This window comes from Glycine soja, chromosome 19 (genome assembly GCF_004193775.1).
Source record: "Glycine soja cultivar W05 chromosome 19, ASM419377v2, whole genome shotgun sequence".
Classification (NCBI taxonomy): domain Eukaryota; kingdom Viridiplantae; phylum Streptophyta; class Magnoliopsida; order Fabales; family Fabaceae; genus Glycine; species Glycine soja.
Window position 1 is genome coordinate 46,084,713 of NC_041020.1, and position 19,887 is coordinate 46,104,599.

General features: G+C 31.8%; 2 protein-coding genes across 3 annotated transcripts; one reads left to right on the forward strand and one right to left on the reverse strand.

The window, feature by feature from the left end:
- Positions 1-11,005: 11,005 nt before the first annotated feature.
- On the reverse strand, positions 11,006-12,139 carry LOC114400281 (60S ribosomal protein L21-1-like). Its single transcript, XM_028362649.1, has 2 exons — positions 11,835-12,139; positions 11,006-11,455 (listed from the first exon to the last, which is right to left on the reverse strand). Exons 1-2 carry the CDS (start codon positions 12,069-12,071, stop codon positions 11,198-11,200), a joined length of 495 nt encoding a protein of 164 aa, XP_028218450.1. The 5' UTR covers positions 12,072-12,139; the 3' UTR covers positions 11,006-11,197.
- Positions 12,140-18,050: 5,911 nt separating this feature from the next.
- Positions 18,051-19,611, forward strand: LOC114398256 (40S ribosomal protein S28). 2 transcript variants are annotated; one of them, XM_028360436.1, is made up of 2 exons: positions 18,051-18,148; positions 19,144-19,611. In XM_028360436.1, the coding sequence occupies exon 2, from the start codon at positions 19,145-19,147 to the stop codon at positions 19,340-19,342; it is 198 nt and encodes a 65-aa protein (XP_028216237.1). In that variant the 5' UTR covers positions 18,051-18,148; position 19,144; the 3' UTR covers positions 19,343-19,611. The 2 variants fall into 2 exon arrangements, with proteins under 2 accessions (XP_028216237.1, XP_028216238.1); XM_028360437.1 differs by having other exon boundaries at positions 18,063-18,148; positions 19,141-19,611.
- The last annotated feature ends 276 nt before the right edge of the window (positions 19,612-19,887 follow it).

The following is a 19,887-nucleotide window of genomic DNA, read 5'->3' on the forward strand; positions in this document are numbered from 1 at the left end:
AGAGAAAGAGGGTCTATGGTTTATATTATGAATATGATACGACTTTGTTTTTCTCTTGCTATTTTCGCTGCTTCTTTTTTTTTTTTCGGTTGGGTCTTCCTTGGGTTCACGATCATCCTCCTTCTTTCTTTTTTTTTCATTCATTGTTAGATTAGTAGTAATATTTTAAAATTTTAACTGCTTCAAGCAAAACAACTTTTTTTGTGAAGTAATTTGGTTGTGCATAAGTTGAGTCATGACTCTTGAAATAATTAATGTAGGATGTGTCAATGTCACTAATCATGCTACAAGAATTTATCAATGACATGATTTTACGGGAGATCTGTTGAATAATGAAGTTCTTGTATATAATTATACCAACAAAAGTTGTATGTTCTCAACATCGATCTATATTGGAATGGAAACAAGTTGGATGGTTAGTGTTCTTCTTTTAATTAATATATATCGTCTTTTTAATTTAGAAATGGTTGTCGATCGTCAGTCAATTAAATAAAATAGGTTAAATGTGTTTTTATTTCTTTTTAAATAATTTTATATTTCTGATTTTACATTTTATAAAAAATTATTCTAGTTTTAGTTTTTAATATTAATTCATGGGATTTACTTTTCGATAACTAATGAGATACAAGGTTAAATCACACGTCAACGTGCATGATATGATACAATTATTTCACGTGATCATTGTTTAGATGCTTAAATGAATATTACGTGATTAACTTGTGACAATTACAACTTTAGACATTCTAACTACTAACTTAAAAAGTTATTATTTTGAGTATTGTGCTTAATAGTTTAATCAAGCTCAAGATAAATACGAGTGATTGAGATTGTGATTTCCTATAATTTGAAACTTAAATAAATACTGTGTGGTTACCTTGTGATTACAAGTGATTATGTATTGAGATTGAGATTGTGATTCCCTATAATTTGATGTTTAAATAAATATTACATATTGAGATTGAGATTGAGATTGTGATTACCTATACGGTAGAATTATTCCATGCAGCCATCGTTTGGATGCTTAAATAAATACTATGTGGTTAACTTGTGACGATTACAAGTTTAGGCATTCCAGCTACTAACTTAAAACATTATTATTTTGAGTATTGTGCTTAATAAAAGTTTAATCAGGCTCAAGATAAATACAAGTGATCACGTATTGAGATTGAGATTGTGATTCCATTTGAAGAAGAAATTGAGCAGTCTTTGAAGAGGTGAAGCATCCTTGTGTCTTGGTGTTGCAAATTATTTTTCCTTTCCCTTCGAATATTGGTTGTGGCCCCTGTTTTGTTGGTGTGAAATCTTTCGTCAATCCAAAATCGAAGCATAAGATGAATAGTTAAGTATGTGTATGTTGCTTTTTAATTATCCAATAACAGGTCAAGACTCAAGACGATAGATGCATGAGTTTTTAATATTCTATCTAGGGTTTTTGCTTTATTTTTGTTATTTTATTATTAGCGTGTGAAATGGACTAAAATGGGCGATTCGACCAGTGAACTAACATAGTGCATTCCAACCTAGGGAACCAAAATAGCTAAAATATGGAAAATAATACACTTAACTAATTCAAAACCGGTGTACTAGTGAAAAAAATGTTTTGGAATTAGAACCCAACCATTGTTTCCCTAAAACCAGCCTCTATCAATTGACAAACAAGTCATTTTCGTCAATCATATGCCATTGACTTAACCTACGTTTGCTTAAGACACGTGACAGTTAATTGGTTTTGTGCACAAGTTTTTGGCTTCGTGTGATTGTAATTACCCTGTTTTAGTATTTCAATTCACGAATCTTTCCCTGCACGAAATTTTGAATATCTGAGTCCTTTGACATCATGATCTTTATCGTTAAATTTTGCATGGGTATTAATGAATCAGGAAAGTACAATTAGATAAAGTAAATTACATTCGTATTTGATATGTTTTTTCTCAAATTGTATCTAATACTTTTTTTTATATTACTTTTATTTTCTTTTTGTTAACGTCATTAACTAATATCAATTAAAATATATGAGCACACAAAATTATCCTAACATCTTTATTACACTTGCATTTTTGTGTTTTTTTCAAATTTCACCTAATACCTCTCCTTTTTTTTACATTACTTTTATTCCTTTTGTTAACGTGGTTAACTAACATCAATTGAAATATGCGAACAAATAAAATTGTCCTAACATCTTTATTAAATATTCAATAACAAATTAGCAATTGATCATGTGAATGGGCCTTTCTCAAGGCAATAACAAATTTTCTTTTAATATTTGACTCCTACTTCATTGTTGTTAACACTTAAATAAGATATAACTTTTGATTGAGATATTATATCAAACACCTAACCATAAAAAAATATTTCAAAGAAAGAAGTTAAAAACACTAATGTAGGAGCAAAACACTAAAATTTGAAGTAAATGACCATATTCAATCAATAGACATTGTTGGGAACACGTTTAACAAAAACGCAACAACCAAACGACTCAACACGTATTGAACCAAAAAAAGAAGAAGAAGGAAGAGTATTAATGCATGCGTACCAACAAGGTGAGTTCGTATCTAATAAAAAGCTAGATTCATGTTTAATTAGAGAAAAAAGAAAAAGAAGACAAATTATTAAAATATTTTCAGGTTGAAAATAGTGTCATGTCTTCTATGGAGTTAAGATGAAGAAGATAGGGATATTTTAGACTTAATTTTTCATTAAAAGTCATATGATCAACATGTGTCTACTTTTTGTTAAATTATTGAACAATGCTTATGAAGGAAAGAGGTCTAAGTGTAATGTGAGTTAAATAATTAAGGGATTTTTGTAGGATGAAAAAAAAAAAAAGAGTGTCGAGTACAATTTAGAAAAACACATAAAGGATGTGATTGTGAGAAAAAAGATCAAGATATTTTAGACATAAATTTTTATTAAAAGTCATGTAATAAACATGTATTACTTTTCATTAAATGATTAAATGGTGTTTAAGAGAGATGATATATGAATGTAATGAGCTCTAAACAAATAAGGGATTTTTGTGGGTGCAAAAAATGAAAAGTATGGGATGCACGAGAGTCTACAATATGCATGAGCACGGGATGCACGAGAGTCTACAATATGCATGAGCACGGGATGCACGAGAGTAAATCCCATTTGTAAACATTTCGCTCTTTATTCTTAAAATTGGTAAAATAATTAAAAGATGACAATTAATCATCATGTCACAATTTTAAAAGCCAAAGCCACCCTTTGTAAAATTTGCTCTTTATTTTTGTATTTGACAAAATAAAATAAAAATGGCAATTGAACATTATGTCAGCTTTAAAAGTCAAATCCACCTAAAAGCTTGCGATTATTGGTGTATTTATGTTAATTATACAAAGGACAAAAAAATACAATAATAATGTTGGATTTTCCTGGAGATATCCCGGGATAAACATCAATAAATCACAATTTCAAGTTCCACATAATGTAAGACTTAAATAAAACAAAGAGGAGTACTGATAATGTGTACGCATTTTTTATCACATCCTTTTTAACCTATATTTTATTATTGATTAAAATTTATTAAAAATTATAAAATTAGGAGAGTGATTAAATGAGTTTTAAGATTCATCAAATTTCGTGATTTTCCTCAAATTTAAGTCGATAATAGATTGTGTATTAAAAAAAGTATGTTGTTAATATTTATCTAAAATAAAAGACCCACATATCCTAAAGATCGTAAAAAATACAACTCAAGGTATGAGTTACCCAACGCACATAAGAAGATGACACGTAACATGAGGATTGCAATTATTATCCTACGAAAGCAACCATAAATAAGTAGATCTTAGATAAATAAAAATGACCTATGCTCATTTTAACATAAACAAATTAATGCAAGAGACGCGTTCTTTTTTATTCTATCTATGTTTTCCCTATCTCCCCAAAACTCCCTCACAATCATATATTCTTTTTATCCTTCTGGCCACGGGCGGATGCACGTAAAGTAGTGCTGGGCAATTGCCCCCAACAAGATATAGTTGTTATTTGTTTGTGTGTAATTAAAAAAATTTCTCCATAAAAATAATTTTTGTTTCCATAAGATATTTTTTTAAAAAAAATGAATGTACAAAATTTAAGATAAAAAATAACATTAATATTAATTTTATTATTTTATTCTTTTAATTTCTAATAATATTGACCATGAAAAAAATCATAAAATTTTTTAAAGTACGGAAATACATAAAAGACAAGTGTAATGTATATAAGCTAAAATATTTTGAATTTTTTTCATGACATTATGTAATTTGTAAAAGTTTGTCATATTTTTATTTTGTAAAATATAATAAATTATTAGTTTAATTATATTTTGTATCCCCTAAACTTTGTATAAATTACACTTTTAACCTTTAAACAAATATTTTAACATTTTTGGTTCCTATAATTCTTTTGTTAATCAATTTAGTTCTTGTTGTCCGATAACAATGTTAATTAATGATACAACTAGTAACATTAAGACCCAAATAATTTGTTAGGTCATCAAGGAGTCTAAGAGAGACCACCATATATAATTTTTTTAGTAACTATGTTTAAATTAATTGATGATGTCAAATAAGTTTATGAGAGATTAAAAATATTTTTAAAAAAATTACATATAGTTGTTCTATCAAACTCTTTGATAATTTGATAAGTCATTTGACTATTAACATGAATATTATATCATTAATTAACATGGTTACTATCAGAATAATAGACATGATTAATATATAATCTTGTTCCTTAAAAATATAATCATGAGTTCGATCTTTAATTGATGCTTATAGAAAAACATTTGTTAAGAGAAATTAATTTTTTAAATGAATCTTTGAAGAATAAATCCTTGACTCTTAGGCAAAGAATACCGTAGTTCATATCAAAAGAAATTAACATTGTTACTTGATAAAAATCAGTAAAACCATTAATAAAAAAATATAGGAACCAAAAATATTTAGGAGTTAAACGTAAAATTTACAAAAGTTTAAGAAATAAAATGATAATTAATCCTAAATTATTTGTTCTCACACTAAGAAGAAAAAATTCTGGATCTGGATTTGGCGAACGCCATAGCAGATTCCGTCACGGAACTTGTCTCACTCTTTTTCTTTTTAAAACAAAAACATCAGCCTTTTAATTCACGTGAATCAAGATGAATTTAGGAAAATGCTGAATTGTGAGAGAGAAAATATACAGCGGAAGGGAATCAAATGCATGAAATGATCCCTGTTGCAATTGAATTAAACAATGGGAGGTGCGTTGTTTTCATTGTAAAAAAAAAACGGATTTTCGTTATCAATTCAAACACAAAGACAATATTATAAATATCTAGCCATGAAAGAAAATAAACTTAATTGGTTCGAACTTATTTCGTCCCTTTTGTCTTGAAGACCAACATATTTTAATTCGGGCAACTATAACTAATAAGTGTTTAAAATAATCTCGTACTTTATGAAAACCAATATCTAGAATTAGTGAAACAGTCACTAAGCAAAGCAGTGGTTTTGAAATCAGAAGGAATAAAGATGAGGTTGTTTAGCCTCTTTAATAATTTTTTTTTTTGGGGGGGGAGGTGTAGATTTAAAAAACCTAAAGTAGTTTTTAAAAATTAACTATATATCTTAATGTTTCTCTCATTCTCATCCTAAACTAATTGATGTAGGACAATGAAATAGAATTTTCAGTTTTTTTTTAACAAAAAAGCTAAAATTGTCAAACAGCTACAACTTCATTTTGAATATTTATTCTTTAATTTTAAAGTAACTTCCAAGATAAAAAAAAAAAAAAAAGACCAAACATGGCCTAAGTATCATTTGATCCGATTTTGGTTTAGGTACGAATCAATTTTAAATTTCATAATTTGATCGGTTGCCTTTGGACTAATCTTTGACCCGACGCTGGTATTACTCCTTTGAGATCATCCAACTTCATCAACATATAGAAACGGGAAAGAAAAAGAAAAAAATTATAGTCCATTGGCACAAGTTTGTTCATGACTTTCTGAAAAAAAGAGTTTATTCATGACTTCTTATTTGAACTATTATTTTTCTTTTGATCATAAGATACGGATGTCCTTCAATTTACTAAGTCACTGGTAGAATGAATTTATAAGACTGAAATAAATAATCTAAGAATTAGATGACTAGATAGTTAGATAATATCTTTTATCATTATTTAGTTTTATTTTATTTTCCTAAATTCTTGGATCATGGCAAGCTTAGGATTTTCATTCATTAGGTATCCTATTTAATGTAAGATTACAATGTCTTGAGGCATGAATAAAAATATTGAGACATGAATGAAAAATTAAAATTGTTATTTTATCTTCTCTTAGCTTTGTTAATAGTAGGTAGCTTAGGAGTAGGATTAATATATTTCTCTTGCGCCTATCATTTGGAGACTAATTTTATTCATAATATAATTGTCGTTGGTTTAAAGGGTTTTACATTAAGAAAGGATCGAACATGGATTTTTTTGTTAAATAGATCGTTCCTCACACATAAAATATCATGATCTTATATCATTATATAAGTCTATGAGTTATATTAAACTAACATTTAGGTCCACTTTTTTCTCTATTTCATTTATATTCTGGTGGTTATTAATTTTGTGGCCTTTTCATATCAGATATTATTGTGGGAGATTAATCTAATTGATAATGTTAGATGTTCAGTCACCTTTGATACACTAGGTGTGCTTTCTGAAGTATAGGTTTGATGAAACAATGAAACTTTAACAGTTTAACCCCTTGACAGAGCAAATCATTTAAATGCGTCTATTTTTCGGGTCTAATTTATTAATAAACTCAGTACCAAATGTCATTTGAGAAGTCGTGTATTGTAAGGCACAGATAAGAAGCACAAAAGCATGTGGAACAGAAAACAAAAAAAAAAAATTATAGTGGGGGATCTTTACAATAGTATGTGCAGAAGCAAGTGGAGTCCTTGCATTCTCCAATTCCATATGGTTGCTTAGAGCACTCTTGAAAGCATTTCTGCAACTCACAATTGCTTAAATGGATCAGCTTGTGGCACCAATGTTCTGGGATCTTCACCCCATGAGCACGCCCTCGCACTACAAAATCAGAGGCTATTCCAGCTGCCCTCGGAAAATTGAATAGTGATCAATGAATTATTTCATCACTATTAGAATAAGAAAGGACAATTGAATAAAAGAAAGAAAACGAAGGAACAATGCACTTGCAACTTGTGGAGCCTCACAAAAATTGATGAACACCTTTACAAGATTAATGATAAAAGAAAAATGAATACTTATTGCCAATTCATTGCCCACCTTGCATTCTTAGTTAACCTATAAGAAATGTATACATATATGCGAGGGGCAAAAACACACTTTCTAACACTTCTACTCATTAACTTTCTACTATTAATTAAAATTTATTAAAAAATATAAATTCAAAAAGAAAACTTATTATATAAAAAGTAAGACCCATAAATTTTATAATTTCTAATAAATAGCCAATAATAAAGAAAATGTGTTTTAAACAATGTTAGAAAGTGTATTTCCAACATTTCTTAGTCCTCAATGATAAACAATTCTACTATGTTTTCAGTTTTCTGTATCTTAATGAAATAGACTAAAGAGGGAAGCATGGAGACAGAAGAGCACAGAGATTATATAACGTTGATATAGTGAGAGAAGGAAGTTAAATGAAAGATGATTAATACCAGAGAAAATAAGCAGTAGGAGATGACAGAGTGTGTAAGGTGTTTTCATTTTCCAACATGCACCTGATCCTCCACTTGTCTCAAGGTGGTAGTTCCAATATTTGTTACAAGGAGTGAGAAGTGGGGAAGGGAAGTAGATTGATATTTAAGGTGTGGTGGGTATATACATAGAATGGCCAAGTTTTAGTTCAATCAAAATCCAAAGAAGCAAAACCAGGATCTTTAAAAACCGACAGCTGTTGCCAAGGAGTGATGAAGAAGGTAAAAATACCGTCAAAATGAAACATGCAAGCTATCTCATGTTTTGCCACGTAATACAATACAATTTTACTTGAAGAGTATTACTGAATCAAAGTATCTAATAACACAACTCTGCTTTCTGTATTACTTGTGACAAATTGTTTTCCCCCGGCACATATTCTTTCCTTTGTATTTACTCAATAACTTTTTTTGTCAAATTCGAAAGTAAATTGATTCAATTGTGTAAACCGTGCAATGCGGTAGGTTCACAAGCTTTCTCCTACCGAATGGTTTTGGTGATGCGCATAAAGTTTAATATGAAGAACGCTCACAATTCTAATGATTCTTAAAAAATATATCATCCATCATATTAATTCTTAAAATGATAAAAAATTCGTGCCATGACTAAATGCATATTTAAAGAATGACTAAACACATTCAGCAATCACGAATATAATCATCACTAGGAGATTAATATGACCGACACTAGACCAATATCGACTAATTTAACTACTTACCCGTTAGTATTATCAGCAAAGTTACAGATGACACACCAAATGGGCAAAATTATACAAATCGTATACGAATGAACCATTCAAGGTCAGAATGTTATCTCTTATTTCTTGATTATTGACCACATCGCATGCCTATTGACTCTGAAGGTGACATCCAACACCTGGTTTCCTTCACAAATATTTTTGGATAAATACCCAAATTCATCCCGGAAGTGTATTTCACGGGCATGAGTCCCTTGAAAGATAGAAAACTACTTTTTTTGTCCCTCCTCAATATGTTAAATTGCCGACATATCAATCCTCTCATTAATTTGGTTCGTGAAGTTTAACGTCTCTACTGACATGACAAGCAAAAGCTGAAATGTCATGACAAAAGATTGTTAATTAGTAGCTAACAACTGGACTAATTTATCATCAAAATGTTGATAGAGTAATTTGTCCCCTCTTTCTTTTTTCTCTTTCCTCCTCTTTCACCTTATTCTCTTCTTCTGTCAAAGACCTTAGTAATGGTGGTGTTGCGGTGATCGGAGAAAAATCAGATTATGAGAAAGTGAATTGAATCCCATGCTCTGCACAAAATATCATTGCAACCAGATTTTTCTTTGAATTAAACTAACCCAATAAACCAGAAATCAAGAAATTGCAACAAAAAAAATTATTTGTTTGTTCTCTGGCAAAATTCACAAAAGGGAAAAGAAAACATAAAAAGGGTTGAGAATTAAGTAAAAGTATAAGCTTGCCACGAGGTGGAGTTGATGGGAGGAATAAGAATGGGTAGTGAAGAGAAAAGAGAGAACAAAGAAAATGCAAAGAGCAATGGAGATAACTAAAGTGAAAAGGATGAAAGTTGGGATCCTTGAACGTAGAATTTGAGGATTCACCGTTACGACATCGTCGTTTCGAATAATAACTGCCTCAAGCAACACCACTTCAACACCCTCATCTACCTCTACTCCAACTCTGTTGTCGACCCTTCTCTCAAACCCGTAGCCCTTCACATGTTCGCCCTCGGCATCCTCCCCAACAAGGCCACCATCACGCACATCGTTGCGGTGAAGGGCATAGGCAAGTATAACAACGCTTCTTCGAGGCTCTGAACCTACGACCCTGCGTTGTTATGTTACTGTGAAATTTTTGGAGCAGTTAGGGCCTATAAGGTGGAGGAGCATATGAATGGGGGATGGGTTGGGAAGGGGGATTAGGTTGATTATTTTCTGGCAACGATCAATGCGTCGGTTAGTGGATATGACAACCAAGCATGAATGGTGGGAATGTCATATTTATAGATCTGATTGGAGAAGCAGAAGGGAATATCTTTTCATGGTGACGGACCCTTTCCTCATGGTCCAAGAAAAAGAGAAAAGGAAAAACAGAAATGAATAAATTCTAAAAATCACAAATTAACTTTTCAATACTTTGATGACATTAGTAATGTCGAATCAGCTATTCAATGACAATCTTTTCTTATGATATCTTAGTTATCACTTGCCACTTTACGGGAATCAACCTAATATGAGGACTAATATGTTGATCATTTTACATATTTAGAGAAAAAAATCAACTTTTCATCTTTCAATAGCAAATTACACTTCCAGGAACCCAATATTTTTTAATTAATTAGCAAAAAACAGGTGCTTCGAGCTCAATGCAGACTATCCATTCAAGTTACTTCTTTAGAAAAGGTTAAAACATTTTACTGCTTATTAATTGTCTACATTTTAGACTTTTAGTCCTTACATGAGATAGATAGTTATAAGTTTTAATCCTTACACATACTCAAATTAAAGTTTGGTCTGTAGTACTGGTGTAAAACTACAAAAAAAAAACATTCTGACAATGAAAAACAACTAACAAAAATTGTGTAGAGACTGAAACTAAAACTTAAAACAAGAACAATAGAGGACCAAGTAAACAATTTAACATTAAAAAGACTTAATCTCAAAATTACAATTCACAATTGATTATTTTAACTAATGTGTTGATAGACAGTGGAGTGGATCCAATTCATCATGTCAAGAAGAAGAAACGGTAAGAAAGTTGTGGAAATAAACAACCATAATCTCCAGAACAGGTAGGAGAGTTTCTACCCCTGGATGAAACTGGGGCAGCTTGCATTCGGAAATGGAAGTCACTTTTCAACAACCCCTGCCGCACGAGTCTATCTCGTCGAGGAATATTGCAAGGAGATGATATGAGAATTCAAAGCCCAAACAAATAGATCACGTCCAATAGCAACATTAGAAGGAGTAATTGCCACACTTCTGCTTCAGCCGAAGAAGGTATACCAGGAAAAATAAGAGGTAGATTCAACCCACCCTCGATTTGCGTCCACAAAGTCAGCAACCATAATAATACACAAAAAACTCTACCTGAACATGCTCACATCCACACTACCACTAATCACTTTCACCTAATTAAGCGTGCAAAGCAGCTTATACATCACAAATCCAAATATGGGTTTACCCAGAACGCACACATTAAACCCTATCAGTTTAACTACTTCATTACGTAATAGACACAATGCTGGCATGAAAAACAGCATATTCACAACTAACACGATAAAGATAAGGAATAACGCTGTAAAACACATTCACGAAGAGCTAAATAAAACATATCATTGTATGTAGATAAGCAAAAGAAAATAAAACAAAACTTAATAGTCTCGTTTGTTCATAAGTAATGGCCTTTTCAACCAAAAAGGGACAAAAAACTCAAAACAAAAAACTACTGAAACCAACAATCAAACAGGTAGACAAACTAATAACCTCCCTTGAGGTCATTGACAACGTCATATGGGATGGGGGTAACTGTCTCAAGGGTCGCACCCTCCACCATGAAACCGGGTTTGGGACCCTGAGGCTGTCTCTTGGTGCTGATCTTCTCACCCTTGACCTTGGCTTCGGCCTTTAGCTGATCATTCTTAATCTTCCTGAGGCGGAACTCCTCAGTGCACCTTGAAGGCATAACATGCTCTACCCGCACATGAATCCTCTTCCTTATAATTCTGTTGCCAACCTGAATGAACATCACACAAAGTAATTTCAACAAAACATAATCCCCAAATCAATAAGGTTGGCATACACAAGAGTTTGACATAAAAACCCTAGAAACTAAAATTAGCCACAAAGGCAGAAACCTAATCGAGAAAATGCCATTAGGTGTAATAAGAATGCGCTGAAAACATAAAATATCTTATAAAGAACGCCTATAAATTTTTAAATTGGTATCAACAATACATGTGAAGGTAAAATATCTGAACAACAAAAATCAACAATCAAACACATTTAATTATTATTCGACACGAGAATATCACAATAAGAAACAGAAAACACAACAGATCGAAAAGCAGAAAAGGAAAGAAGGGTGGTGCTAGGGTTAAGGAAGAGTGTGAGACCTGCTTGTTGACTTCGACGCCAACAGCACGTTTGGTGACATTCCAGACGCGTCCGGTGCGGCCATGGTAGAACTTGTGGGGCATTCCCTTGTGAACGGCACCGTTAACCTTGACGTCAACATAATCGCCGACGTGGTAGGTTCTCAGGTATGTGGTGAGGGCGATGGTTCCCTTCTTCCTGAAAGGACGAGAGAAGGAATCTCTGGTGCGGGATCTCAAACCATGACCAGCCGGCATCTTTGCTTCTTACCTAGGGTTTCTCTGACTCCCTCTCTCTCTCTTTAGGGTAGATAGAGGATCACTTCCAAACCCTTCTCGTATTTTATAGTGCAGCTCATCCCTAGGGTTTTGGTTTTGCCCACCGGGCTTTTTTTTATTGGACTTTTCGTTAATGGGCTGGAATGGTAAACCTCAAACCTTGCATTTTTTTTTATTTATTTATCCGTGAGACATTGCTCTTCGTCATATCAAAATATTTCATGTACAAATATTTTATTTTAATTTTCTCTCACTCTTCATCCTTTTAGTTGATGATATACATTTTTTGCTTTTAAAAAAATATATTTGGTGTTACAAAAATAATTTTAATTATAGTTTTCTAAGAAATAGAATACTTTTGTTTTTTTAATTTATCTTTCCAAATAAAATTTTATTATTATTTATTTACTTTGTTCAAAGTCTAAGATGATATTGATTTTATTTTTAATTATTCTTCTATTTATGTCTATTTTTTATTTTATACACTTAGTTTACCGTAAAAAACAATGACTGTTTGAGTCAGCTCCCTAGCTCATCGGGTTAGATTAGACTCAAGAAATATAGACCCAGATTTAATTGAATCTATTTTGATCAATAGACCTGATTGAACTTCAAAAAATAAAACTCATATAGAATATAAGTTATTCCGACTTGATTCATTTTTTACACTTACTCAATGGACTGCCCTGATCAGCTTTTTTACTAGACTATATTCTTTTGGTATTTTTCTGGAAGTGTTCTTTAAATTTAAGCCTGACATGTAAAAAGAAAAAAAAAGTCAAGCATGCCTCATGTATTGTTTTCTATCAATAAATGAAATAAAAGATAACAAAAAGACAATACAACTATCCAACAAAAGAGATGCTTAGAACATTAGCAAGACAACAAGAAGAAAGTGGAGCTGATCAAGAGTCCCTAACTTGACAAAGAGATTGGTCGGCTTCTCTAGCAGTGTGCTTGAAAGAAATGTTCAATTTTAAAGTAAACTTGATTTTTATATATATAAATGAAGCTTAAGCATTAAACTGAACACCTTCAACTCACTTATGAGTTGATTGCTTTTTTTTTCTTTTTCAAATTTTTCTCTAAGTTAAATTTTATTTATTATTTGACATTTAATGAACACTTTCATTTTAGAAAGTAAAGTAAAATAATAAAAAATAGTTTATGAACTTAGTGAAGACCATTCTTATATCGTTTAATAACTTCTATTACTTTTTTTTTTCAAAAAAAAAATATCATTGGGTTAAAAGTTCTCAACTTATCATTTAATCATTCAGATCATCTCTAAAGTAAACTATTTGAAAATTTTAAAGTAGTCCCTGAAATTTTGCTGCAATGGCATGAAAAGAACTATTCACAAATCACACAATAACAAAGAAGTAATAATAATCGCACATTCACGATGAGCAAAATAAAAAATATACTTGGTGCATAAACAATGGCTCTTCCAAGTAAAAAAAGGACTAAAACATAAAATAACACAAGGGAAAGAAAGAAAGCAAGCAGGAAGAGCAAATTAACTAGTAGCCGCCTTTAGGAGCCTCTGGTTTCCTCATGGTGCCGGAATTCCTCGGCGCAGCGGGAAGGCATCACGTGCTCCACGCGCACCTAAACATTACATCTTATTAAACAATGTAAAAATAGTAAGTCTTACATTAAGATAAATCAATTCCTCTGTTCAGCTCAACATTGACCAATTCATCATCACAATAACAAGAAATGCCAAGTATTTGAATTCATATATTAAAATTCAACCATGTGTCATCATCTTGTGTTTTTGGATATAAAATTCAATATGTTTTGTTTGGTAACTAATTTTTTTTTTTTAAAAAAGAGGAAAGACAGACATAAAATAGACAACTTAAGTACATATGTATAAATGCTTTTTGACGAATTAAACACTAAGATGTACTGATTTTATCGTGAGTTCTTAAAATAAAATTATAATTTTAATTGAAAAGCAGCACCGAAAACATTAATAATATCGCACCTAAATTTGTCATTCAAAATTTTAATTACATTTTCAAAATAACATAATTTCATTCCATTCTATGATTTATTTGCTCACAATGGGTTATTACGCCGGACAACCAAAAAATGAACTTTTTTTTTAGGAAACCAAAAATTGAACCAAGAACTTCGAATGTATAATTTTCACTAGAATCAGACAACGTTGACCATTATGGTGAAATTTTTATTCGATGAGATAATGGCACGCCAGCATTTCAGTTCAGATTGGCCGTTAAGAAGCATGGCACTGAACTAATGTATTTTCAGCAGAAAGACCGGAAACCTTGATTAGAACAAGCTCTATATATACATTCTGCAAGTTGAATTATAAACAGGTACTCCTAATCTTAACAAGTGTGGTAATTAATGAGTGCCAAATCAATTGCTAACATATAATTGTAAACTACAACTGTGGAAGACTAGCTTGATGCCCCTGCACAATGAAAAGACAAAGTGATAGAAGTTAGGGGGAAATACAGAACAAGTTTTTTTTTTAGGTACAAATGACTAAACATTTATATATATTTTTTGGAACCAAATGTTCACCATATACTAACAAGACGCAGAATTAACCAGAAAAAACAATATCAAAGCAGCATAAGATAACAGCTACAATCAACGAATCAAATAATAATAATAATAAAAGCTACAATTAGTTATGTCTCGTTTCCGAGGAGAAATTTATAGAGATTGTAAAATCTCCAAAGAAGTTGCATCCTCGGTCAGAAAAGCTCAAGAAAACAAGACTGAATTACAAAGTTTTCCGGACAAGTTATTTGAAAAAATAAAAGAAAAAGAGAAGCAGCAGCACATTAGGTAAGCATGTACAGCACACAATCACTTCAATGAGGCCAAAATATCAATTATCAATGATATCTCCAATTAACTTGGATGGATAAACAAAATTCATTTCCAAAGTCAGACATGCAAATTTGTTTTAAAATGCTGTATGAATAGCTTGGTCAGTGTCCAGCAGCAAGACAGATACCAAATATTGATTTGCTAATGCAAGATACCTGATGTTCTAGAAACTCCCAGTGACCTTAGCTTGGATGATGATGGGATTGAATTTATCAATCGATCATCTTCATCCTCATGTCTTTTCCCTTCATCTTGTGTTGTTGTTCATATGCACTAATGGAATCCTCGTCTTCACTTGAACTCTGCTCATCAAAAAGCTTCTTTCCTTGTATGTTTTGCCTCTTCCGAGGACGGCCCCTACGCCTACCAGAAACCCCATCTTTCTCATCTGAAAATGATCAACTCAGTTAGTCATTATGTTGTGTGTTTGGAATTAATAAGTTTGGGCCCCAAAAGTTTATTGATTAAAAGCTTTTTAAGAGAATTTTAAAAAATGATTATTTCATTAATATAAAAATATCCATCTTTGTCATCTTAAGTTACATCATGTAACACGCATAGGAAAGGGAAGAAGATATTAGATGTAATTTAATTGTAGAGTTTCAAGTTAAAAGATAAGGTGCATTTAATGTATAGTGGGAATTAAATTTTATCACTAAAGTTTAGGTCATTTAAATACAAAATGAAAGATTTCATTTTAAACTTTTTGAATGGATACATTCAAAGTTGTTTTTGTTTCAATTTTCAAAATAACTTATTTATTATAGTTGATGACAATCTTCACTATAAATAGAAAAAATAATTAGTGGGGAAGAGATAGAGGGTGTGTGAGAAGAGAAATTGTAAAACAAAATCACTTTGTTGAGAGAAAAGTATTTGTGTAAGAGTGTTATCATTTTTTGTAACCATTGAGTGGGGTACTCGAGTTTGTAGAGTAATAAACTATTTAAGGTAGGGATACAATCTTGTAATCATTTTTGTAATAAATAAAATACTTTTGAGACGATTTCATGGACATAAGCAATAAGTGCCGAACCACGTAAAATTTTGTACACATCTATAAAGTAATATCCCACCACCTGCACATGATATTCAATTTCAGTGCTAGTATGCTATAACAATGGCAAAGCCATCATCAAACGTCTAATAGGCACATTAACTTTGATTTATCCTCACTCGATAGTAAACCAAATTCACTTATCTAGAATCCTAACTTTTTACATTAACAACTATATATTTGCTACAGAAATCAAATTATGTACTGTTCATAGTTTCACACACTATTGAGCATCCTCTAATGAGTAAATCTAACATTCTTGATCCTTATCACTTCAGTTAAGGCTATCTTTTATGTGATGGCCCCAACAAGCCCATGATAATCGATTAAAGAAAGGAAACATAATCTCATTTCTTTCAAAATTAAAAATGCCACTCTCATCATAAGTCTTTTTTTTAAATATGCATCTACAAGTCATTAAAACCTCCAAGCTAATCCAAGGGTCATGCTATTCACCCAATTTGGGAAGTACCACTATACATTATAATACACAGCAAATGAAACGGCAACAGACATACACCAAAAATTGCCGAATAAAAAATGTAGATAGAGATCACAAGTTAAATGGAAACATTGAAAGTATTTTTTAATATTTAAGAATCGATTCTTATGAAATAATTGTTCTTGTTCCATGTTATCCACGTAGAAGCACTCCAATACTAAAGAAATTGCGAAATGATTGTTGCATACAAGAACTAGCTTTAAGAACTAATGTTAAAGATGGATAACAATATTAGATCACCCTTTTCCCCTATAACCTAAATATTGGATCTTTCCCATTTGCATTGGACCATGCATTTGTCCCAAAACCAACACCCACATTCTCCTTCTCATTGCTTTGCCATCATTTTTATCTCTACCTCCTTGAATTTTGGGCTCATTCATATCTAAGGATTAAGGAAATTGTTAGGGACACCTAGTGTTTTGCAGGTACATCCAGCAAAAGATGTGCAATTCCAATTGTACCTTTTTCATAAGCCTGATACGGATTGTCAATTTGTATGAGCTTACGGATTGTCAATAAGATTTTTTCTTAATTTTCTTTTTTAAAAATATAATTTACGATTTAATTTAAAATTAATGGTTCAAACAGGAATCGAACTTGTGCCTTCCGCATTATTAATAGAACACTCAAACCAAGCTAATGGAGACTATTTATTAATAACATAATGTGTTTATTAGCTCAGTTGGTTTGAGTGTTTTATTAATAATGCGGAAAGCACCAGTTCGATTCTTGCTTAGACCATTAATTTTAAATTAAATTGTAAATTATTTTTTAAAAAAATTAAAAATCCTATGGGCCACATGCGGATTGACAGGTGCACCCTCTCTCCTCTTCTTCTTATGTACGTCGCTACAGTTTGCCGTTCGCTGCTTCCATTGACGGATTTGAAGAAGTCTCCACCATCGTCGTGTTGTTTCCGCTGTCAAGGTAAGGTTTCTTCTTCCTTTTTTATGGCTACTTCGTCTTTCCGTATAACACATACGGGTTACCTAATCTATATGCATTATAGAAATTAGGTAATGATTTTGATTCATGCCATGCCAATTTGGTGGTTTTGGTTTACATTCCGATTTAAACTTTAAACTTGGTATAATTTGTTTCATTGATGGGGATTTGGGATTTGAATTTCGAGGATTATGGACTTGGGGTGGTGCCTTTTTTTATAAATTAAAATTACTAATAGCAATTAAAATTTGTCACGGAGTGAAAATGAGTATTCTTTAAAATTAATTAAAAAATTATAAAGCGAGAAATTTTAATTGGTAATATCTTTTTTATTTTATTTTTTAAGTATAAAATAAAAAGCAATGAAAAAGAATGAATAAAATAGTGAGATATATAATAAAAACAACGGAAAAAAATATATTGAGGTTTTTTTAAAAACAACGAGACACTGAATTTGTAAACAAGTGACATAAAATTGAATAAAACAAATAAGTAGTAAAAGAAAAAGTAATTAAGCTTATTACCAAAAAAATACATGAGGGGTAAAAATGTCATTTCTGAAATTATTCGGCCCTTTATAAATCTTGCGAGGAGCTAAAATTTTCTGTGGTCGTCGAAGCGCGAGCAAGCATCCCAAAACCCTAGCTTGCGTTCTGCTTTCGTCTTTTACATCAGGTGCGAAAATTCACAGCTGATCTTTCTTCTCTACCTCTAATTAATTATTTTCCATGTATTGTTCTCGCTTCACTGCTTCCTGGTTGCCATTGTCATTTCAAATTCCTATGATAAACGTTTTCGTTTAATTCGAGTTTGGGTATCTGGTGAGGTGTATCGATATCTCTTATTACTGAGTTTACGACTTCATGGCGGAATTATTGTTTTGCACGTGACGTTGAATTTGTGGTGTATGTGGTCATCTTTTGTTCTTGATTTGGGTCCCATAGCTTTAGCTGAATTTTGTATTTTTGAGGTTAGTGTTTGTGGTTTGTTTGGTAACCCGAGTGTTCTAACAAATGCTATGTTGGATTTGTAAAATTAGCATACTTTTTTGTCACTTATTATTATAATGTTCCTTAATCTTCATTTGCATTTTTGATCTTGGGAATTCATGTACTGCTCAACATCATCAAGTATTTGGTGGGTATTATTTTGAACTAACATTCATTTAGTCCTGCTCCAACAAAAGAGTCTGGTGTATGTTGTATCCTATGAAAATGTATATCTGCTGAAGTACATTAATTTCTTTATAAGAAGACTAATCTGTTATTGATATTATTGCTGGACTGGTTTTCAGTTTTCCTTGTATGTGTAGCATGTAATTTTTTTTTACCTAATCCCCGGGAACTAGTTTTATGTCTTCAATTTTCATTCGCTGTTGGGATGTATTCTGTTGAAATTTGAAAGTTGAAGAGCTATGATTTAAGGTTTTGGTCCTTTTGGATTTGGTATGTTATTCCTGATTTAACTGTCACGGTGACCGATTAGCTGTGAAACTGTGAATGCTTTTGTTATTTCCTGTACTTTGGATGTCTTTAATTCAAGGTTTTTAGTCTTGTGGATTTCGAAGGTGATACATATTTACCTGTCACGAGGACCGATTAGCTGTGATGCATTAAACCCAATTGTTTTCCACATTCATCTCATAATAACTGTTGATTGTGTTTTAGCAGGATGGAGTCTCAGGTGAAGCACGCACTTGTTGTCAAAGTTATGGGTCGTACTGGATCCAGAGGACAAGTAACCCAGGTTAGAGTGAAATTTTTGGATGATCAGAACCGTCACATCATGAGGAATGTGAAAGGACCTGTGCGAGAAGGAGACATTCTCACCCTACTCGAGTCTGAAAGGGAAGCAAGAAGATTGCGCTAGATGGTTTCTTTTGGCTTGCCTCCAAATTCGAACAAAACAGTGTGATTTTGTTGATTTTAATGGTAGTTGGTGGATGTCAAAGGTTTTAGCACCCTATCTTATTGTCTGTCTTTGGTCTATTTTTATTCGAATTATGGCGTGAACTTTGGATGATTTGAGTTTAAGCTTCAAGGTTGTAGTATGTTTTGGTTTAGTATATGATTTGAATCATGGCTTGAATTTTGGACTAATATATATGATCTGGCTTCTATATGGTGCTATTCCTGCTACATCGTCCTCTGTTGAAATAGAATAGTGGTCAATAAGTAACTTCAAATCTCTCAAGTTTAAATGGGGAGATATATAATACGTTATTGTAGGTACTATGTCTTGATTCATTTTTCAAAAACATTTTAGACAAAATTTCTCGATAAAGATGTAGTCTATTGATGTTAAGGGAGTTCATTAGCTCGAATCAGCCTGTTAACTCAAGGATCCAAATCGAATCAAAGTTAGCTTAAATTTTCCAATACAATCAAGTCCAACTTGAACCAAACCAAACTAAC

Excerpts from the sequence above, each read along its gene's own strand:
- LOC114400281 (XM_028362649.1), bottom strand. The coding sequence starts at position 12,071 with ATGCCGGCTGGTCATGGTTTGAGATCCCGCACCAGAGATTCCTTCTCT. Across the intron at positions 11,456-11,834 it reads GCGTCGAAGTCAACAAGCAG|GTTGGCAACAGAATTATAAG; the intron begins GTCTCACACTCT and ends ATGTTCATTCAG.
- LOC114398256 (XM_028360436.1), top strand. The coding sequence starts at position 19,145 with ATGGAGTCTCAGGTGAAGCACGCACTTGTTGTCAAAGTTATGGGTCGT.